Source organism: Netta rufina (assembly GCF_964035555.1).
Source record: "Netta rufina genome assembly, chromosome: 5".
NCBI lineage: Eukaryota > Metazoa > Chordata > Aves > Anseriformes > Anatidae > Netta > Netta rufina.
In genome coordinates this window covers 57705447-57727731 of record NC_140128.1, presented here as the reverse complement: position 1 = coordinate 57727731, position 22285 = coordinate 57705447, and the positions used below count along the sequence as shown (strand labels likewise).

Below are 22285 nucleotides of genomic sequence, written 5' to 3'. Positions count from 1 at the left end.
CCTCCCAGCACACACCCTGGAGTGTGCAGGCTGTGCTAATTTAGTCGCAACTTAAAAAGGAATGATGAAGAAGAAATGCTCCACTCTAATAGAATTCTTGTCGCTCGCTACGTCTTCAGGGAGTACTTTTTCATGTCAGGATCCCTAAGGATTTTTTCAGCAACATGTATTAGCTGTTCTGAGATACTCCACTGGAACAGCAGTAAAATTCTTAATGCGTTAGGACCAAAATGCTAATTCTGTTTATATATTTAATCAATTAGAATATATAGCATACATGACATTCAGTTTGATTTTTCAAGTGATTTTAATAACTTAGGCTTGACTGTTTCTAATTCTGAGGTGGCCTTTCGTCTGTATGAACTATAAACCAAACCATTACATAAACAGTTCATTAACCTGTTATACTCTAACATTTGAATGAATTCCAGAATTTTACTAAATTGGCTGTTGCTGTGTCAAGAGCTTTCCCCTATTTACCAGCGGAAATCAGCTGGTGTTTCGCTCTTTCTTTAGCAGAATCATAAAATGTTACTGTTTACTGATAAAAAGTGCATGTATTTCTAATTGAAAAGAATCCAAATTACACAGAACCAGAACTAAAATGTTTTTCTATGCTGATTACTGTACCTTAACTGTACAGTTTTTATAAGGCAGTAAAGAAGGTCGCCAGGTGGTGCTGTTACACACGGATACAAGCACTTGTTAATAGAGTTCAAATTCTAAAAGAAAATGCCGTTGTCGTAATTATTCAGCTGTAATTTCATGGGAGGAGTGGCGAGAAAGAGTTGTGTTTTTTTCTTTAATCATGTCTTTAAAGTAGAGCTCTTCCTGCGAATTTTGGTTTTGCTCTTCTGGCTGCTCGGTGTGAATTTCCCACGTGTTGTTCCTGCTGTAAAAATGGAGTGTGGGGTAATGCAAGAGGTTGCGTGCTGGGTGTGTGGGACCGTAGCTGGGCTGTAGCCTTGGTGATTTCTACTTGGGTGATGAGCTTATGAAGTTCCTCATTAGATAATGAGGGAGGATAACATGCAAGTACTGCATGTTTTATCAAAGATTGAAGAATGAAGAGTGATGTCTCTTCATAAGCTGAAAATAACCTGTTTCCTGAATAGCAGTTAATTTAACCTTACAGTTTTTGAAAGGCAAGAACTCCAGCCTGCTATGGGAGGAGGCTCCTTACACAAAAAATAAAAAATAAAAATCAGGCTAAGTGACTTTTTTTTAACATGTTCAATACATGTCATGTTCCCCTTCTTTTTTCTAGGAAAAAAATAACTTCATACACACAAAATAGTCATTTTTTTTTTTTCTAAAGCTGTATAGTAATTATAGTAATTAGCGTTGTAAAGAAAGTTCCTTTTTTCCAAAGGTTTTGTGGAAGTGGCTATTCACGGATGAACTGTGAAATGGGGGAAAAAAAGTTGCAAACTGTTCCTTCCTGTGAAGATTTGTAGGGTCTTTTTGTATTCAAGTAATTGAATAATTTTGGACAATACGGACAATTAAATACTAGCCCATGTAGACTAAGCCTAAGTACTGTTGAATGTGTAGGTAAAATGAAGGAAGGTTAAGTAATTGTGGGAGAGAGAAGGTTGTCAAAGGATAGCTCTCCTTAAGGTATTGGCGTGGCTATAACTTTAGTTGTGATATCCTACATTGAGAATGTAACACTTCAAAAATGAATTGTATTGCTTCACACTTATTTATTTTACTATGCATTGATTAATTTCTGATAGAAATTACAAGCAAATGATGTTTATAAAGCAGAGAAAAAGTACAGCAAGATCTCCTTGAACCCAAGCTGCTGTGTAGGTAGGATGTTAGGTTCAGCATGCTTCAACCTGTTTTTGAGCTGTGCTCTTTAGACCTCCTCTGGATGTCAGCAGGAGCTGTGTTTGCTTGCCATTGTTCTTTAGGATCCCAAATATGTATCTAGAAATCTGGCTTTAATCACCTAGATCTAAAGCCTTTATACTGTTAAGACAAAGCTGTCCCAAACAAACACAGCATAAATTAAGTGAAAAGGTAATTGATTGCTTAGCTGTTCTAAAGTCAGCTTAGATTACTCCTGCTTCAACTGAAAGAGGCTTCTCTTAAGTTTGAGCAATAGAAAAATCAAACAGACGTGGATCTTTCTTCAAAGAAAGGCCATTAGCACTGCATGCAGCTAAGCAAGTGGCTAATTACCTTCAACTGTGTGACTCCCTAAGAAATATTATGCTAATGAACCTGTGATTTTTTTTTTTTTAACAAAATCAATTAGAGTTTGGATTTTTAGGGTAAGGCAGTATATTTTTTCCTTCATGTACTCCGAAACTACACAGTTGATTATTAGTACTTCTGGACAGTATATTATGAGATGTGTAATGTTGAGGAAGCAGGTTAGGATCTTAGTTCCAGATTTCAGGGGTATACAGGGATGGGTTCTGGTACAGGGATTAGACACAGGTTCTTGTGTGCGGTTGTCACTCATTAAAGTACATGAATATTTACATCTGTACCTTTATGTGCACTATTTGATGACTTCCATAAATCCCTATTCAGGGAAAACATTCCATGCTATTTTTATGGTGGGAATCACGAGCTTATTATTGCTCCAAAGAGAGCTGTGCAGGGTTCAGTAGTTTGCACTTCACTTTGTAGCCTGTTTTGGATGAATTTCTGAGAATGGGTAGCTCTCCAGAAACCAAGCAGTAGGTCTGGTCTGAGGTAGTACCGAGCTACTTTGGTCATACAGAACGTGCTAAACCTGAAGGTGCTAAAACCTCTTTCCTGTCCTTGCAGGACTGATGTATAAAACACAGCCATCTTTGATGCTCTGGCATTTTGGGAAGCATCACATTGCCTTGTGTAAAAGGGAGACAAAAACACTGGAGAGTCTCGTGGGGCATAGCATGGGTGCTAACCATTGGAAGCTGTCTTGTTAGTTCAGGGTGTTACAGAGCCACCAATGCAGAAGGGCATTTCTGGTTCCTTTGGACACGTGCATGCACATGCAAGCCTAGATTTAAGGAGATCCTTTTACGTGGGAGAAGATGCTTTCTAAATCAGGTTAAGAGATTAATTTGTCTGCTCATAGAATATGTATACTGCACGTTATGAGGCAGTGCAGACAGCTGTAAACTTCTGCTTTCAGACTCTGGGTAGCGTCTTAGATAAATCGGAGGAGCTGCGTGCTGTGGAACTGCTCTCGAGGCTTGCTGCTGTACTTCTTGCATGTGTCTCACTTCCCTTCCTTGCTCAGACTGATGTCTTTAGGAAACTGCCCACTTTTTCTTTTTTTCTGAGTTAGTGGCTTAGCACAAAATGTGAGGAGTGCTGGGAGCTGGTGTGAGAGGTGTGTGTTGGGGGGGGGGAGGATAAAAGGGGGCTGAGGGTTTCCCCTTTCAACTGCCTTGGGTAAATTCAAAATTCATCCTCTAATACTTACCTGAATTCTTATTTAAAAAGAAAGTACAAAAAAAAATAAAAAAAATCTAATTGCTGACAGATTAGGAAAATGTTCTTGCCAAATACAAATGATTAACAGTACAGACCAAGCTGCTCCAGTTGCACCTAGTCTTCAGGCTGAGGTTTTTATACGATACCTCTCCTGTTTCTTCCCCTAGGTCTGCTGTGAAGTGAAATGGAGGAAGCTGCCTTTGTGTGAGAAATCAGGAAATCAGTAGTAGCCCTTAGTTTATCATTCACCCCTCTCTAACTAGCAGCCTCCATTTTAAATGTGAGATGAATTGTCAGCATTTGCTAATCCAAATTCACCTGCATTTCCAAAGGTGAGCACAGCTGTCATCAGCAAATCAGCATCTGTAAATGAAGAAGATTTCGGAGGGGTTGCCTTGTTATTCTGAGCCCCATGTAGCCTGCCAAATCCAAGCAGGTGTTGTGTTTGCTTATTTCTGTGGCCGGGAAAGCTCCGTGAGCTCAGGGAAGTAGCTAGAAATAAAATTATTCAATGTCAACTGAAATCTTGTAAGTGATTTCATAAGCAATACTAATGTGGGTGAATAGCTTTGCAAGTGCAATCTCTTTCCATCTCAGAAAATGTATTTCTGTACCTAAAGGCTTCTTTCTTTTGGGGGGTGGGAGGTGATGAAGTAGTCTGATATTTTTTAGCTGCATGCAATCTCTGTTTTAAAGTTTAAATACCGGGAAAATAATTTGTCAGCTTTCCTAATGATACGGTGGGAAAATATGGATCCTGAGACCATTCAAAATCATCTCAAAATAGATTTAGAGACTATAATTCCTACCATGCACTAGAGAAAAATACTGCTGCTGGTGCAAGCTGAATCAGTCCTTGAGCGTGTCAAGGAAGAATACCACTTTTCAAGTGATTTTTGGAACAAATCCAGGGTGCTTGTGAGGTGACGTTTGTTGTCTGAGTGGTCTGTGTTGTTCCAGCTGGCCCTATACTGGAAGTTAACTCTTGCTTGCTGCCAGCTTCTTTCTTGAGAGCAAGTGGGTGTCTGTGGCTTTGGTCAAAATAAAGTTGTTTGGCATCCTGTGGTCATAAACGTACTTCTGTCTCTGTTCTCAGTCCACAGTGAACCTGCCGTTCGTTGATGGAAGATAGGGTGCCAAAATGTCCTTAAGGAGACTATTTCTGGCTGTGCAGAACTGGGAATGGAAAAAATGTTCTTTCTGAAGGGTTGCAGGGCTGTTTGCGTGTTCTTTTTGTCATTGGTTAGACACTTTTCCTACTGTATGTGTGGGTAGTTCTCTTTCTTAAGAAGCTTGTGGTTTTTTTGTTTGTTTTTTAATCAAGGTCTTTGGCATAGAGAGCTAAAGCTCTGAGGTTGCTTGGGATTTCTGCGAAACGTTGACTTGTCGTGCTAGGAAAGTCAAGTTGTGAGCTTACAGTGACACTAAATACTACCCTAAGAAAACTTCAGAGTACGAGGGAGTCTAAGTGGTGACATGGAAACAAAAGTCAAGTTCTTCAGAGAGTACCCATGGAACGTTTTGTCTCGCAGCAGAAGAGAGGACCTGCCTCCATGGTGTGGTGCGGAGAGCCGCCTGTGTTCTCCTCCAGGTGCAGTCACTCACTGTCAAGCTACGAGGGATCTTAGTCAGATACCCGTTCCTGATTTAGTCCATGGGAAGGAAGACATAAAAGGGAGACAGCGTAATAGCAGCCACTTAGAACAAAATGCTGCGCTGAAGTTTTGGAGTGTTCCTATTTCCAAAGGATAATAGGCACAGCGACAAGAAACTGAGCCCGTGATGGATTTGGAGCCCTCAGAAATGTGTGGCTGTGCCAAGGTCAGCTCCCCCTCCACATGAGCATGGCTTTCAGGAGGAAGTTGAGTGCTGAAGCTTATGATAATTAAAGCTGGTTTAAACAAAGTGGGGCCTATACCTCTTGTTGTGTGATAAAGTAGCAGGATGGCGTTTGATCATACGGAAATGCTAACTTCTGTGCGTCCTGGAGCTACTTTGTCAGCCAGGCCCGTGATTATACAGACATCGGGTCATCATGCACAAAGCTAGGCTAAATTTCATCTGCCTGTCTGCTTTTCGTACTGCTCTATAGTGGAATACAGAAGGTAGGAAGGAAAAAGAGCCAGTTTGTGATTGTTCTGCAGAGGGAAGCGGGGTCCTTGGGGTTGGTCAGTACAGCAGTACAACCTCTGAGGCCTTCAGAGAGGAGGCCGCTCGTAGCGTTAACAGATCCGAGGCAGGCAGTTGATTGAAGAGTTGGTTTTTTTCTTGTGGGTCTTAAGAGGTTAGTAAGTAGAACTTACTCTGTGGACTCTACCAAAGCAATACATTGTGGTTTTTTTTAGGTTCAGGATGATGCTGATGTTAAGTGATTCCTAAGGGAAGCTTCCTTGAGCGTAGCTCCACAAAGTCAAAGAGGACAAAAGTAAAAAATTAATTTTGGTGTTTACAGCACCTACCAAATGGAAACTCTGAGGCAGGTAGTGTTTTATAGCCAGCTTATTAAGAAAAAAAGAAATCGAAACACTGTCACTAATGAGAAAAATGTTAAAAAGTTAACACCTGTCTGATTCAGGCTTGGATGTTATTGAGACAGATCATTCTCATGACTGGTATAAGAGCAATTTTTGAGATAGGTTACGATCAATATTCCTCCTTGTGTTAAACATCAGTGCCTACCCTGTAGGAGCAGTGGCAGTGTCAGGGGAGGAGAATCCATATCTCCTTTAATGAGGTCCGTTAGGTTGCTGCATAGCAATCATCACGTAAATCCACTGATTTCTGTTTAAGTCTTTAGTCAGTATGTTCTCTGGTAGCTATTTTTCGCCATGCCATATTACCTAGGGGGAAATGAATTAATAATGCATCTAGTCCTGGATATGTATGTTTAATGGGTAATCTCACATCCTGTCTTGGAGTCAGACTGCACAGAAAAGTGTGTTGCAGTTGATCTTTGAGGTTTAGCACGTGAAGAGGAGAATGTAATTGTCCTTACCTGAAATTGTCTTTAACTACTAAGGACCAGCACCCAGGGGGTGGGTGGATCATCTAGAAGAGCCAACGAAGTTGGTATCTAAAGATTTGATTGTGGAAGAAATTCCACACAGTTTGAGTGGTGTTGTGTTTTTATTGTTGTTGGTTGGTTTGCTCAAAGTGTCATTAATGCAATATTTAATTTAGAATGGAGTGGTGACTATGGAAAAGGTTTTTGAAGAGGTGGGAAGTTGAGTAGGTGGATCTTTGCTCTACAGGCTGGGTTGTTCTGTCAGATTGCCCTTGGGTCTGTGTTGATGTGCTACCAAACGGCAAACGGGCTGAAATGCTGCTGTACTGAGCCAGCAGAGATGGCAATTTTGGGAACGTGGGGGGAGGATGTTTCCTCCTCTTCTGTACATTCAGAGCACACAATGTTTCTGTCATAGAAAGTTGCCCCTTTCTCTTAAGCTTTACAATTTTGCAAAAACATGAGAACTTCAACCTAGGAAATCAGCACGGCCTATTTTTCTTCTATGGAATCGCTCCATGCTGTGTGGTTTTTCTTGTGTCTTGCTCTTCCTGGATTCATTTGTTCCAAGCAGCGGGGCTTTCCACCAGTTCCCTTGGGAAACTGTTATGAGGTCCGATGAGTTGTGTGGTAAGTTCTTGTTAATATGGTGCTTACATTTTCCTTTAAGTTCATGTCATTAGGTCTTAGTCATGAGCTCATGTACATTTCTATTTATGGTTTAAACTTCCATTATCTTCCAGAAATCTACTGATCTTCTGCTCCTCTCTTAACAAATCATGTTCAGTAATGTGATGAAGGCTGGACGTTCGATCCCTGGGTCTTTCACGGTCGTCGTTGTCCCCCCGCCACCACGTTCTCCCTCTTTAATTTGAGGGTGATTGGGGTTCCTGAGGAAAGCAAAGCCTGGGGATAATTCGCTCCACCTGGAAAAGTTGTTAATGGTATATTGTATGTGCCGCATAGGTTCTTATAAATGGAAGAGATTACATACATAAAGAGGGATACTGCTCAAATATGCCAAATATTTTCCGAGAGGGACATGTTGGCTCTGTAGGAATACATAGATGGCATTATAGTTCTAACCCTTTACTGGAACAGTCTGTACATCTGACTTACATAAATGTTATTGTTTAAAGAAACGTAGGACTGTGTCTGAAATATGTGCCTTCTCTCGTTGGCCATAAATCTCCTCTCAACTCCAAGCCAAAGCAGATAGCACAAGAGAGCGGTTTGATAAATAGCATCACCCATCTATTTTATTGTTTAGCTGAGATTTGTGGCAACCTTCACTTATTTTTAGTTTCAAAAGGAAGGAAATGCAGAAGTTGAGGTTGAAGCTCTGTCCCTAACTTCTTCCATCGTGTAGGGGCTGTGCGCAGATAAAATTATCGGGCAGTCATAGCTCTGATCTAAATAGGCCTTTTGTAGCAGTAAAGGAGAGCAGCCCCCTCACATTCATGCTCCTCGTTATCAGTAGCTGATGGACTCAGCTGCCAGGGACAAACTGAGGGCAGAATTGCATTCTTTAGCTGCAGCCCGAATAAAGATTGATGCTCTTTTACCTAACCGCTGGGCTTCTTATCCCTTTTAGATAAAGGAATGAAATATTTGACTGCTCTTGTCAGCCTCACATAAAAATACCTTAAATAAGTATTAACCTAATACAATCTTTCTTGTTTTTGTTATGGCTCTGTGCCTTTTCCAGCTTGATTTCACTTCTTCTCTTTCTGCTTCCATTTTTAGATCGTGTTTTATCTCTTATCCCTTTGATATTGTTAATAACTGCCTCTTTTTCTTCACACCCCCTCCAACTACTTCACTCTGCGTCCTTTTTCCCTTGATGCTTTTTCTCTGCATTTCCCTTTTTGAGGTGGCTTAAGGAATTTGCCAATTAGTTGATATTCATGAAGTTTTTACTTTTGCAATTACTGTGTCATATGCGTTTGCCAGCTGGGTATGGTCTGGATGGGGAGAGAGGGCCTTTTGTTACATTTGCGTGTAGAATTGGAGAAAACAAATACATTAAAAAAAAAAAAAAAAAAAAAAAAGGCAACCCCCAAGCCAGATGCTGGAAGTAGCATGAGGCTTGCAGGCCTTTTCCAGTCCTGAAGCAGCAGCAGCAACCTTAAGGCCGAGCACAGGTTGCGAGCAAAGCGGTGTTAGTCTCTGTCAGTAAGGTTTTTCTCTGCCTGCACAGTTGGACGATGGGGAGTGGAAATAATTTACCACTGCCAGTTGTATTTTGATAGAACAACTGGCATGCAGAAGAGCGGAGCTGAACTCTAGGGGAGCAAAATTGTTCTGCGTGTGTCTGAGGACAAGGAAATTCTCAGGCTTGTAATAAAAGATAAGTATTAAAAGGTGGATGAGGAGGGTAGGGAAGGCTTACAGAGATGCACAGGAGCCTTTTGGCCGGAAAAGGGAAGGGCTGGGCTGGCTTTTATAGCAGGGAAGGTGGATTAAACTTTTTTTTAAAACATTCTTAGTATGTATGGCTCTAGCTAATAGTCACTGCAGTGCAGTGGAGAGGTAATTGCTCAGCTGCAGTCACTCGATTGCTTCTGCTCCTCTCCATCTCCTTGCCCTCATCCAGCTGCAGTTCTGGCCAGGGGATACCTCCAGCTCCTGCCTCCTTGCCCAAGTGGATCAGTAATATCTGGGGTTCCTGCCTCCTTCCGCGGTGTCCGCAGGACTCTGAAAAACGGCTCCTGTCAGTTTTCAGTTCTCACTCTTTGCCTTGCAAAAGCCCTGATCCGCAGGGAAGGCACTAGAACTTGCTGTCAGCGAGCAGATAACATTGCGCTGATTTATACGCCCTGCGCATCTATAAAGTTTTCCACTGCAGCAGTGAATCCTGTTGTGTTCAGCCCTCACTTTTTTGTTTTGTTTTAAAGGTTCTGACAACTCTCACCGATAGGCAACAGATTCTGCTTGCATATGATGCTGCATTCTTGAATTTTCCTCCTTGTGTAGATTGGACAAAGTTGTTTGTTAGTTAGATGCTTTTTGCTTTGTAGGTGGGAAACAAGTTCTGACCTCTCTAATAATACTCAAATTACTGTTTTTTAAAAGTTAAAAAAAAAAAAATCCAAACTGTCAGGTTATGTCACGAGCAATTTTTTTTTTCTTGCAGTAATATAGAAATTTTGGATGGTTGAGCGTAGTGCTTGGATCAGCAGTAATGCTGTGTGACAGCAGAAATATTTCATTTCTTGTTTTGGCAAGAGTAACAATTGGTAATTGGTAAGCGTGGAGGGAAAAAAAGCTTTATGTGCATAAAGGTATAGAAAAATCAGAAAAAACTGTCATTTAAAGTGTAATTAAAAAAAAAAATCACTGTCCAAATAAAACAGGAAGCTTAAAGCATAGCCTAACTGATGGTGCTGTCAGAAGGATGCCTTGCATGCTCAATAGCTACCATGACCTAAAAGCTCCTGATACCCTAATTTTTTCATTCTAACTCCTGTGATGTCAGATAAGCAAGGGCTATCTTATATTAATCATGCGTGTACTCCAGGTTCTTGCCAGCAGTGCGGCCTTCCAGCTGTTTCAACTTTAAAACAGTAAAAAAAAAAAAAAAAAATCAGTTGATAAAACTTCAGGAAATAAAAAGGGTCGTACAAAACCCATTTCAGTGCACTAACAACTAAATGAACGGGTTAGCACGTATTTAAGCTGCGATAAGTCAGACTTGTGCAAGCAGGTTGGATCAGAAGAGCAGCAAGGGCTGGGAGCAGTAGCTGAGAAGTGGGAGGAAGCGTAGGGATTGTGTGTACGCTTCTCTCTGACCCATTTAGGCTGTGCTCTCACATTCGCTTTAAGTCAATCCACGTGTGTGCTGCTGCTGACAGCACTTCTCCTCGCCCCAGCCACCTTCCGCCAGCTCGGGGCTTGGGAGGCCGCTTGTTGAGTTATGGGGGAGCTGCTCCAAATGAAAACTTGACTTTCTGTTCTTCTTCAGGCTGATTTTCAGCAGGGCAGGTTCCCTCCTCTCTGTCATAAACGTCGGGCTGGAGGTGGGAGCGCTGCCTGCAGCAATGGCTTGGGCTTCAGCTCGGCTCAGTCGTGATGCCGTGCCTTCAGATGTGAGTGAATCAGCCACGTGTTGCTTTTCTGTGTATTTTCTTTTAATGTCAGCATCAAGCGTGGTTTTCCTACTTGTGATAGCAGAAGTTAAGTTCTGTAAGGATTTTATTAGCAAAAAGTTCTTTAGCTGGATTTAAAAAGCAAGTAAATAATAGTTAAGGATAAGAAGCAAGGAAGCTACTGTCTAAGGATGATGGAGAAAGAGAGCAACCGGTTAGGTACAGCCCACGAACAAACCCTAGGGCTTCAGCAGCCTGTTGTTGAACCCAGAGTAGTGTTTAGATGGATAAAATGGGAACAAGGCTGCAGCAGCACCTGCAAGGGGAGCAGGGATCCAGGAACTCAACGCAGCAAATCAGAGGAACTGCTCGCAGTGCCAAGGTTTTCAGAACTGCAAGGGAAATGAATTCAAATGGCCAGTTGCTGTATATGAAAAGAGCCTGTCCATGTGGGAGTGATATCTTATAATCAGGGAATGGAAAAAGGGGTTGGGGGGGAGTTATGTGGGCATTTCGCAGGCCTGTGTTGGCATTAATGGAACACAAGGACCAAATTTGAGGGAATGAATACTTAAAGAAGTACAGATAAGTGCTGGGAAGAGATGTTAACAGCAGATTTTCTAGGTGGAAGAAAAGTAGCTTAGTATCAAATATTTAAGAAGTAGTTGGGGCAGTGACGACTATTTGAATTTTTAAGCCATTAATCGTGGCGGTGCCTGCTGTAGCTCTCTGTAGCTGAACGAACAAGCCTCTGACACACGACAGAAGGGCTTCTTCACTGGGAGGGATGGAGAGCTGCAGTTGGTGGTTGGGGTGATCCCGCAGGAGGCAGAACGGCTGGGTTGGGTGGGTGTCAGCAGGCAGGGAACTGAGTGCTGCAGGTCGGGACCGACGTAGCGTGGTTCTGGCCATAAGAAAGTAAAGTAGAGGCATCAATCCTTGGCTAAACAGGTCTGGCTCAAGTCTTTTTTTTAATTTCACAAGGATTGTTTCACAAGTTGTTTTTTTTTTGTTTTGTTTTGTTTTTTGTTTTTTTTTTTTTCAGTGCATCCCCCCCAGTCGTGCAGGCACAGCTGTGGGAATTTCCAGGGACAAGGCTGGGATCCCCTCCATCGCATGGAGACCCCAGTGGCAGCCAGCTCCTCCAGGAGCTGCCTCCGGAGCGCTCAGCCCCAGGCCCTACACCTCTCCTGGGGGACCTGGGGCTTGTTCTGGGAAAAAAGACAGGTTTAGGGACCACGAGCACCTCAGCAACAGTAGGGTCGGGGTTTGGGGCTAGGCCGAAGTTGGGCAGAGCATGGGGGTGAGGCCAGCATCTCCCATCACTCTCCTTGCAGGCATTGTGGTGTCGCTGGGAATGCCTCTTAGCCATCCTTAATAAAATTAAAGCTGTTGTGCTAGGTCAGCGCTGCTATAATGCCCTGCTGTGCTGCTGCTTTTAGTGCTCGTTGGCCGTTTTCCTTGCAGGCTCGCGGAGATAAAGCTGCTTCTCACTTGCCTGTGGTGCCAGTTGCTGGAAAGGCTCAGTGCGATCGCTGCAGTCAGCGCTGCGGTTTCCTCCCTTCCTCCCGCCATTGTTTGGCCTTTAAATGTTTTTCTTGTCTTTGATCATGGGACCCTACTCTTGATTAGGCTTCTGGGACCGGCCTTCATAAATGTAGCCGTGCTGATGTTCCTGGACTTTCCCTGTTGTGGCTTTGTTTGTTTGTTTTACTCGTTTGTAATACAAACAGCACAGAAGCCTGGCATGGAGCAAAGAGCAGGAAATTCATTCAGGCTTTGAGCTGGGACTTACTGAAATTGAAAGATATGACAAAGCATGCAGGGATACCCACACATAAGAACTGCTCTTTTTCCTTTTCCAGGGAGTTCTTCTGGTGAGCTTTTTCCAAGCAAGAAAATAAAAGGAGCGTAAAACCAAATGCAGAATGAAATCTGCACGTAAAATTCAGTCAATAAAGTAATTCAGATTCGGAAAATGAATACCCAAGTAAAAGTCACCCAAATCATTTCCTTTAATAGAATCCAGTGTTTGTTACCATAACAATCCCTTTTTGCAGAAAAGGATTAGTGCTGTTAACACGACTCCATCGCCCAATTCAGGTACCATTAGTTTCCAGAGCCCCTCGAGCAAATAGCAGACGGGGAGGAAATCTTTATGCTTTGATTTTGATGATGCAGTTTAGTATTGTAATAACAATTCATTTAGGCTCTGGCTGTGCGTTGCCTGTTATTTCCCTGGAAACTTATGAAACTTATAAAAAGCGCTACTTTGAAATAGCAGCAGTACGGCCTTCGTTGGTTGGAGGGAAGAGCTGCGGATGAGCAGGCAGAAGCCAGAGGAGAGTAATAAATAGCTGCAGCTACTTGACATAACTGACTTTTAAGGGATCCAAAAAAAGGTATGATCCCTCTTGAAGAGTGGAAAAGAATAAGATGTTTCTGTAGTAACGAGATCATAAAAGACAGAAAATTGCTTGTAAAGAATGGGTCTGATTTTTTTTCCCCATTTTTCTATTTTGCTTCTATAAAAAAATGGAGCTGCAGTTTTGCTATCAGCTGCCACTTGTGTAAGCATTTAATATTACCAAGTTTTTTCTTCAGATCTGTTTTTGTGGCAGTGATTGCTAACCTCTACATTTTATTTTGTAATAACAAGTTTCCTCTGTCCAAAGTGTGTAAATTTTCTGACCTAAAAGGACAGAGGAATTCAGCTGTCCTATCTGAACTTCTTGGTTTGAGGCTTACGTGCGTGTCTAAAGCACTGAGATTGGCATCAGCTGAGAAGAGATGAGAGTGTTTGTTTCTTTCAGCGTGCTGGGAATTGGATGAGTAGAAACACTTTTTTTAGTAGACTTGGAACTAAAACCAGAAAAGGGCCTTTTGTTTGTAGATGCAGATTCAGGAGCGTGATAAACTTTACTACTTGGTAGCCTGGGAACTTGATTTTATGTGCTGCTTATAGAAATGCAAGCTTCTTTTTCTCTCTTCCTTTTTTTTCTTTCTCTATTCCTCACCCTGCCCAGTATGATGTGCCTTAGAGAAGTAAATGGGAACTGCTTGGTATCTGTCCTAAACATCATAAAATTTCTGTTGTTTCTAGACTTTTTTTTTTATTATTTTACTCTTTAAAGGAAAATAAATTTACTGTTTTACTGGTGAGGGAAGGGGAAGGATTTTTGTAACCTTGCTGATGGGCTTGTGCAGCCTCTAAAAAGACAGTTCCTAGTCCTTTTCCCAGAGATACAGACACCATTTGAATGCCATCACTAAATTGCAAGGCCAGCATGAAGTGTAAGCTTTGATCTTATAAACTACTTCTTCTGGTTCAAAAAGAAATCCCAGGTTCTGTCAATGACCTGTAAGGCCCAAGAAAGGAAGCTATTTTTGCACGCTACTGATACACAAAAAACGTACATAATGGGGGTGTGCTTTACCTCTGTCTCGTCTGCTTGTTCTCGTCTTGTCTTGCAATTTAGAAAAAATTCAATATGCATTTATGACTGTTTCATATGATGATATTACTTTATAATACTGGGATGGTAGTTGCCAGTTTTTTGTGTTGTCCTCTCAAGCTTTTTTTTTTTTTTTTTTTTTTTTATCGTTCTACTGGGTATAATGGATAAGAAAGTCAGAAAGTTGTCATGCATTTTGTTTTATAACCCAGAGCATGGTGCGGTTTAAAGGTAAATTCTTTTCTTTTCCAGCCAGTAGAGCAATTCAATTTATTTGATGAGTTTGTAACACTGCAGTGTAATCTGGTGAACGCTGGGTTGAGCAGATTGCTAATAAATTGCATTGCGATGCTGGATATTCCTACTGTTTTGGCTGAGATCATGAGGCTTGCTGCATCCTTGCAGAGAGCTGGACCAGCTAGCTGCACGCTGGGACCATATGGTCAGACCAGCAGCACGGGCATCAGCCAGCACTTCGGGCTGATTGAAGCCATGCTGGTAAGCGTAGAGCAAACCAGAGATAGTCAGGAGAAGAACACGAAATAGCAGGCTATAAAATGCCACCCGGCTAGCAAGGAGCAGGGGGAGTGAAAGTGCATCCAAGGGCTGGTGGACATGCTTGCAGTATCGTGGGTTTGCTGGAGGGAATTACTCATCTTCTGAGCCCCAGGGCTGGCAGCTTCTCGGCAGTTCCTCCCTGCACTGCCCGTACTGCTGCGGTAGGCTCTCTGAATGCTTAGCAGCCTTGTAGATACCATCGCACTCCTACGAGGGTTTTTCATGTTGAGGACCGGCAGTACGAATGGGAGTTTGGTCTCGGTTCATATTTGTCTTTCTTGATGCTATCTGGAGTGCTGTATAGAGAATTTGTTTTGATGAGTTATTTTCTTATGCCCTATTTTTTCTTAAGTGCAAACGTCTGCTCTTCACATGCCAACAGAGCAAAATTGCTGTACTTATAGTTAAATAAAATATAACATCTATATTTTTCAGCTCTGGAAATACCAAATTGGCGAGATTGGCAGAACAGATAGTATATTGCTTTTTTGTGATTTCCATTCGGTTGTCATCTGGCTGAGCTGAGGGCACTGTACAACAGTTTGCTACTGCAGTACTGGCACAAAAACTGTTTAGCTGATACCTGCCTTCTCTTGGCTGCTACCTTTTGAGTGGAAATGCTTCTTGAATTTGTAGAGGAACCAGGAGGAGTACAAGGGATCTGATGTTCCCTGTGTAGGAATCCAGAAATGCAGTTAATATTGGTAACTCTTTCAGCTCTTTGTTGTTGTTGCTGTTGTTGCATAAGATACCAGGAAAATAGAAATTTGTTGTCATGTTAAATTCAGGGCAGGAGGGAAACCCAACATATCTTTTGATCTTCCTTTGGTAAATAGGAGACTGGTTGCCGAATGTAAATGTTTATCTTAGCCGATGGTGCTATAAATAGTACATTTATCCCTCTTCTGTAGCAGATGAGGACAAAACTAAGTTAGTCATCGAGACACATGTCGCTTCTAAGATGCTGCTGCTTGTTCTGCGTAACGTTGTTCGTTTGGGGGGGTCACTGGCAGAATCACAGCCGTATTTTTGCTCAAGCTGTCTGCCTGACAATACTGCAGAGCAGCTTGAGGAAGTACCAGCACACAGATCTAAAGCCTTTGCTAGTCTGCAGAAGGCTGTGTATGGCACGTAATGAAATAGCATTTCCTAACAGGGATGAGTACCTTTCTGGGCTCTCGGATCTCTTTGGTATTTGTCCGTAGACAATGACTGGCCACCCCGAAATTAATTGCATTTTAAAATATTGATGCTGGGTGAAAAGCTCAGCTAAAAAAGTGTACGTTATTCAAACAAGCATAGTATTTGCCTAGGATGGATTACGATGAATTCTATTTCAACATTTGAAATTAAGGTTAAATACTCAGAGAATATTAATGGTAGCTTGGGGGTGAGGCCAGATAGTGGGAAAGACTGGGGGGAAAAAAAAAATAAACACCTTTCTCGATGTTATTGAGTGCCCCGTGAGGTGTGGAGCTCTGCCTGTATGGGAAGGGAGTTCCTGGGAGGAGGAATGCCTTGCAGTGGGGACAGGCCAGGGGGGTGCTGGGGTAATACCCCTCAGGGATGCTTGTCCAGTTTGTGCTCTGCATCCCCAGCTCACTTGGGCTGGTCCCTGGTGTGTGCCCTGGGCTGCCCTGGTGGCGACATGGCTTCCTTGTCACCTTTTGTGTGGTGGCTGCACCCCGCGGGTGCCACCGCCCTGAGGAGCCAGGCTGGCCCTGCAGGCCTTCTGCCTTCAGCCCAGGAGCCTTCAGAAGAGCTGGTGGCCCTTCACTGGCTGCTCTTGTGTTTGTTATGAAAGCTTTACTCAAGTGTTGTCCGAGTTTTGCTTTTAAAACTTCTGGAATTGTTTCCTGTTAGTTGCCTTTGTGACTTTGAAGACGTTGAGTCGGAGGGAATGAAGTGCTCTCGCTGCTGAGGTGATTCCGGTCTGGGTCTCCTGAAGCTGGGGGAGGCGCAGTGGTGTGGTCAGCTCTCCTTATTTCTTCATTTATTTTTAAGTGGTTGTACATCTACACGTAGTGCATAAAGTCTCTACAGATGACAGTTCTTTGTGTCTTCATCTCAGCCTGACGAAGCGTGACCAGAATGGAGAACACCACCAGTGAAAGGCACTTCTGACCTAAGAGCCCTAATGGGCTCCATTTGGACTCCTTGGGGTCAAAAACCACAGGGGAGCATCTCCTTGCCTCTCCTTGCCCGTGCTTCGTGCTCTGTCAGATGGTGGATTGCTTCTGATGGCTCTTTCTCTGTTGCCTGTCTGTTCTCTTGGCCCAGAGGCCTGGGCAAGGTGGATCCAGTGTGGCTCTGCTTGAAAAATAAGTTTGGAGAGCAGGAATCTCTGCAGTCTGTCCCCTCATCCTGGGGCTCGATAGCTGCACAGCTCCTGCCGTTGCTTTTGTACCGTGGTGGGGGGATCTGTAAGCTTTGGGGATGTCCACAGCTCTTTGTTTTTCCTGTGTGAGGAAAGGGAAGAGGGTGGCTGAAGATGGGGTCCCAGTCTCCAAACTGGGGGAGACCTGGGGCATGAGCTCTGCCTGCATGTCACTGCCAGACCAGGACCTGCTCATGTCTTGCCTTCTGCTCCGTTGGGTGGGTCTCTCAGGATCAAGTTGGGGGATAAAATAGGAAGCTTAACTGATAGGAGGCACCTTTTCTAGCCTCGCTGATCCCCACTGGCCTCTGCTCACTGAGGGTTGTAGAAACCCAGAGCCTGCTTCAGAGCACACGTCGTCGACTGTGAAATAAAACTCAGGGAGGAAGAGCGCTAGGTAGTGTCTTAATTGTGGGGAGATGTGTATGAATTTGAGACTCTAAGGCATCAAAGCCACCAGTCCAGTGCCTGCTGATGTTAATGGAAAAGCAATTCACTTAATGGGCTTTGGAATACTCTTGGGTAGCTTTTTGTCCCAGTACCTCCTGTGGAAGGTGACGTATCCTTCCTGTCATTACTTCTTCATCCAAATGTGTTGTACCCGATTGCCCCAAGTGACTGTGTGCTCACCACTGAGATCTCCTCCATTTGCCATTCCTGCAGAGAGCAGGAGCGGTAGCTTTGCTCTAACTTCTGTTCGTCCAGAGTTTTTCCGGCCCTGGTGGGTTTCTGGAGTCACTCTTTATTAAAGCCAAGTCGAGCCAGCGCTGTCGGCAGGAGGTTGTTCAGAGGTTAACCATTTTACCATGTTATTAGTGATGATTATGTAGGAAATTTGCATAAAATTAAGAAGTGCAGTGTTTGCAGGCGTTGTTGGGGTAAGTGTTGTGCAGTCACCATCGCTTTCTGCAGGAAGGGTTGCTGAGGCACACACAAGCTTTGTGCCCGCTTCAGCAAAGCTGCTTCTGACATCTCTGAAGGGAACAGATGAGTGTTTCCTGTAAATATGCATACTGGAAACATCTGTCCAGCACGTTGAATTAAAGGATTTTTCTTGATGTGCTGTCTGACCCCTTTATGGCGAGGAACTTCAGTACTGTTTTCCTCATGACTTCCCCCCATCTTTTTTCTTAAGCTGTCTTTTCGGTGCACTTTTTTATAGCTGGACTTGTGAGAATGAACTGAATCTTGCTTTCCACATCTGTCTTAGCAGCTGTACTGCTTCCTGCAATGAATCATCCGAAGCACTCTTTTTTTAATTATTATTATTATTTTGTTTAAGGGTGAAGGCCCATTTGTTTTCCTGGAGCCACAAACGAGTCTCCGCAGTCTGGCAGCCAAGCCTTAAATGAAGGCACTGCTGTGAAAGTGTTTGGAGGAAGGAAGTGCCTCCCTATCAGTGGTGATCACAGACCGGCTCTCAGAGCAGCCCCTTTCCTTATGGGCTTAGGCTGTGGTCAGAGGAACTGCAAACTTCATCAGCTCTTGGAGAGATGAAGCAAAATGTCTCATTTGTTTGCACGCTAACATCAAATCTGACATGATCTGATGCTTTCAAAAGCTGAGCTCTGTAGTGCCAATTTTCAAACTGTGTTTGGGGAGGGGGGTGTAATCTTTCCTTCTGAGGAAAATGTTTTTGATCCTCTCTTGGAATGATCTTTGCAACTTCATTTTCCAGGGCTCATAGCTTGAATACATTTCGGTTTAGGAGTGCAAATCCAGGCTTTTTTTTTTTGGCCCACCAATGATGTAGCTCCCTGGAACTTGATTCATTGCTGTGTTCTAACTTTTGTATTTAATACAGAGATGAAATCCAAAATCTACCCTCTTGGTTTTGTATTCAAACCCTACCCTGAAAAGCACTTCAGTTATGAAGTTGTTAAGAATTTATTTTTCCTTGTTAATTTTTCTAGGAAAACGGCAGATTCACCACTTGGGAAACCAGCTTCAACTGAATCAACACTGTCTGGATACCGCCTTTAATTTTTTCAAGATGGCTGTGAGCAAGCACCTAACCCGGGGGAGAAAGATGACCCATGTAATTGCTGCGTGTCTCTACCTGGTGTGCAGAACAGAAGGAACTCCTCGTATCCTTTCACGCTTGTGCAATCTGAGAGTTATCACTCGGTCCCCTAGGTAACACACCTATGATGGAGGGCAAAAAGTTCACTGTTCAAGCAGTGACAATAAAAAACATACTTTTAGCAAGTTAAGATCATTTAAAAAAAAAAAAAAATCAGCTAGATAATTTAAAAAAAATAATAAAATTGAAAAGGTAAGTGTTTAGGACCTAATTTTATGTCTGTTGGTTTTGTATAATGAAGTGAGTGGGATATTTTCCTGTGGTTCAAGTAAAATTCTTCCCTTTCTAAATACGTAGTATTATTTTCAAGGATCCATAAATTTATGTCTGCATACCCTTAGTAACTTAATTTCTTGTTTCTCAACATTTTCTTCTAGTGAAAAGCTGTTTTTTCTTGTGCTTTGCTAGTTGTTTGTTTTTTTTATTATTAAGGAAAAACAGAAAGTAAACCAACTGAAAATTAACCCCAAGCCTTGTGCACCGTCAGCATTAAAAACCAGATCTTAATTCCACTGGGTTTTCCAACAAGATACTTGGATATCTTTCTTTTAATGCTTGTGGGAAGGACGGTAACATGATTGAGGTTGGGGGGAAAAGACATTTGACAAATTCTGAAATTTGCTTAAAGATCATGCAGGAAGTCAATGGCTGGAGATGGCACGGGTTAGAGTTGCAAGTAAGTACTCATTGCTCTAGACATCAATATTTTTGTTTTGTAAATATTCTTTTAAATCCCTATAAACTTAAATACTGATGGGTATTCAAATTTATTTGCTTTATATATGTTTTTTATATTGTGTTGCAGTAACTGCAATTTGGAGTTTAGTATCATGAACCCAAGAGAATACAAGCAATTACTTCTGTATTATTTTAGCTGTCCTTTTCTGCTTTAAAGCAGTTTGTGCATATCATCAGTATTCTATTTGATGTTTTTTCTAGATTGCTTGTTTTCATTCTATATTTCTTTTAGCAGTTGAACAGCTTATCTTTCCTTTTAGGATCTGAGTTATTTTTACTTTTGAGATCTTTATCTTAAAACTTGTGTTTTCTGATAATGTTGTAGTCATCGTGTTTATATGTTAAAAAACAAACATTTTTGCAGGAATAATGGAATTTAAAATAAGGCTTGCCTATTACACTTATCTTTTCTAATGTATCTTGTGCAAACTTTTGAATGGTATAACTCCGTTACTGTAAAGACAGTGTTCAGCTAGAAGCATTGCCACTTTTTTATGCCCATGTCACATTTTTATATTTATAGTCATTATCTGATATTACTAAATCATAGCCTAACCATAATATACAAATCCATTTTTCCTAATTGGCAGTGATAAAAGTATTTGGAACACTAAGAGCTGTAATAGGCAAGTAGGTACATTGTAACGCAGCAGCTATCTGTGCAACAAGTATGTCTAACTCTTCTAACAAACAAACAATAATTCCGTTTTTGTTTGACATATCTTTTTAAGTATTTCAGCTTCTATCTCAGTAATGTGCAAGACATACTGGTCTGGTCAACACTTAAAAAATACCTAAATTAATTTTTCCACCTTTTTTGTTAAAAATAGGTCATTTCCTATGTAATCTTGCATATAAAACGGTAGAAGTATGTTATGAATAAGACTATAAATATAGGCTCTGTATTTTTATATTAATATCCCCCAAAACTCCATCTTTACCTGCTTGGTTACTGTGTGACCTGGGAATCAAGATGTGATAGTGCGTGACTCTATGGCTCAGTTCTTTTAGTGCTGATTTTTTTTGAAATCAAACTTCATTTTGTTGTTGATATTAAGAATGTAACTGTGATCCTTTGGGAGAGTGAGTTCAGGTTCTGCCTGTGTTCTGCCGGTTTGTTTTTCTCGATTTAGTTTTAAAGTGTTTCAAGGCCAGTGTAGTGCAAAAACAAATCCCGGATTACAGATTCTGAACATTGAATCATATGTTGCTTTTCTGGTTTCTTACCCTTTCATTAGAAGTTTGAAAACCTGGGAGAGACAGGTACATATTGCTAGCCTTTGAAATTAAAATACATTCTCATCTCCACAGATTAATTATGATGGTCATTATCAGTGTGTTACATTTGTTTCCAGCCTAGATCTGTCAATATACAGAAGTGCTATAGGAGGCAGACTTGCTCCCACAGCAAGAAAGACCAAGAGCAGGTATAGAGAATGGCAAAGTGGTGAGATGCTTTAGCAAGAACAAAGATGCATGTTCAGGGTAATAAACCTGCAATTGGTTTTGGTCTTGTGGAGAAATCAGTAGAGGATAGCACATAAAGAGAAGAGTGATGTACAAAATATATACAGTATTTGTAACACTTTTAGATTTATATAACACTGCTAAGAAGATTTATAGACTTTAAAATGTTCATTGTCATTGTGTTGGATGTAGAACTCTTATGAAGAAATTATTTGGGAGAAGTTTAGAAAAGGAAGTTAAAGACTTTGAACATATTTTAGAGGAAAGAGATAACACAGAAGAAGATGCAAAGAGCAGCATTTTTGGAGCTTAAAGATAATGCCTTGGTTTTGGGTGGCCTGCGTGAGTGGAGTGACTGGAGTCATAGAGGCAAGAGAGATTCGATGGGAACAGATTTTCCTTTGAAATGGAAGACAATGCATTTAAAATAAATATATCTATGATGGCAGAAGGAGCAAAGTATGTATGTGTCCTGGGGAGTTATACTCAAATATAGCCAGGGGCTGAAGTGATGAGAAATGGTGGCGTGCACTCAGCAGTGGCAGGACCAAAGGAGTGGGAAGCATTTGGAGAGGGAGAACAGGATTTAATTGTCTGCACTGAACTCAGTTTGAGGGAATGGAATGTATTAATCTTACGTGGATATCTGCTTATTCTTTTTTTCATAATGTACATGTTGCCAGCCAGCCTCTGTGAAAATGTGAGGAAAACTCTAGCCAAGTCTGCTGGTGCAGTCGGAATTATGCCTGAATAACCTCAGTCTGAAACAGAAAAATATTAAGTTCTCCTTGTTTCTTATGTGTTGTTTAATTAATAGCAAAATGCAAAATACTCATGTAATACAAATAACAGTTTGTTTTCTTTAACTTATAGAACTATTTTTTTCAGCTTCAAAAATGATTACAAGTACAGCTTTTATTTACAGTTCTTTGGAAAGATTAACACTTCGTCTGAGATCCGAGTTCATTTTACATCAGTTGATGGCTTTTAGCTTATTTGACACAGAAACCCACAGTGCAGTAACTTTGACACGGCTTTTCCTTTACCTTGTTTATGTTACTTGTCAGTGGT

General features: G+C 41.7%; 1 protein-coding gene across 1 annotated transcript in view; it reads left to right on the top strand.

Moving 5' to 3' along the window:
• The window catches only part of BRF1 (BRF1 general transcription factor IIIB subunit), a gene marked incomplete at its 5' end in the record, with an annotated part of 167324 nt that overhangs the window by 23300 nt on the left and 121739 nt on the right, over nucleotides 1-22285 (top strand). Inside the window, one exon of the mRNA XM_084286979.1 lies at nucleotides 18840-19013. Coding sequence (XP_084143105.1) covers nucleotides 18840-19013 — 174 coding nt within the window. The remainder of the gene's footprint in view (nucleotides 1-18839; nucleotides 19014-22285) is intronic.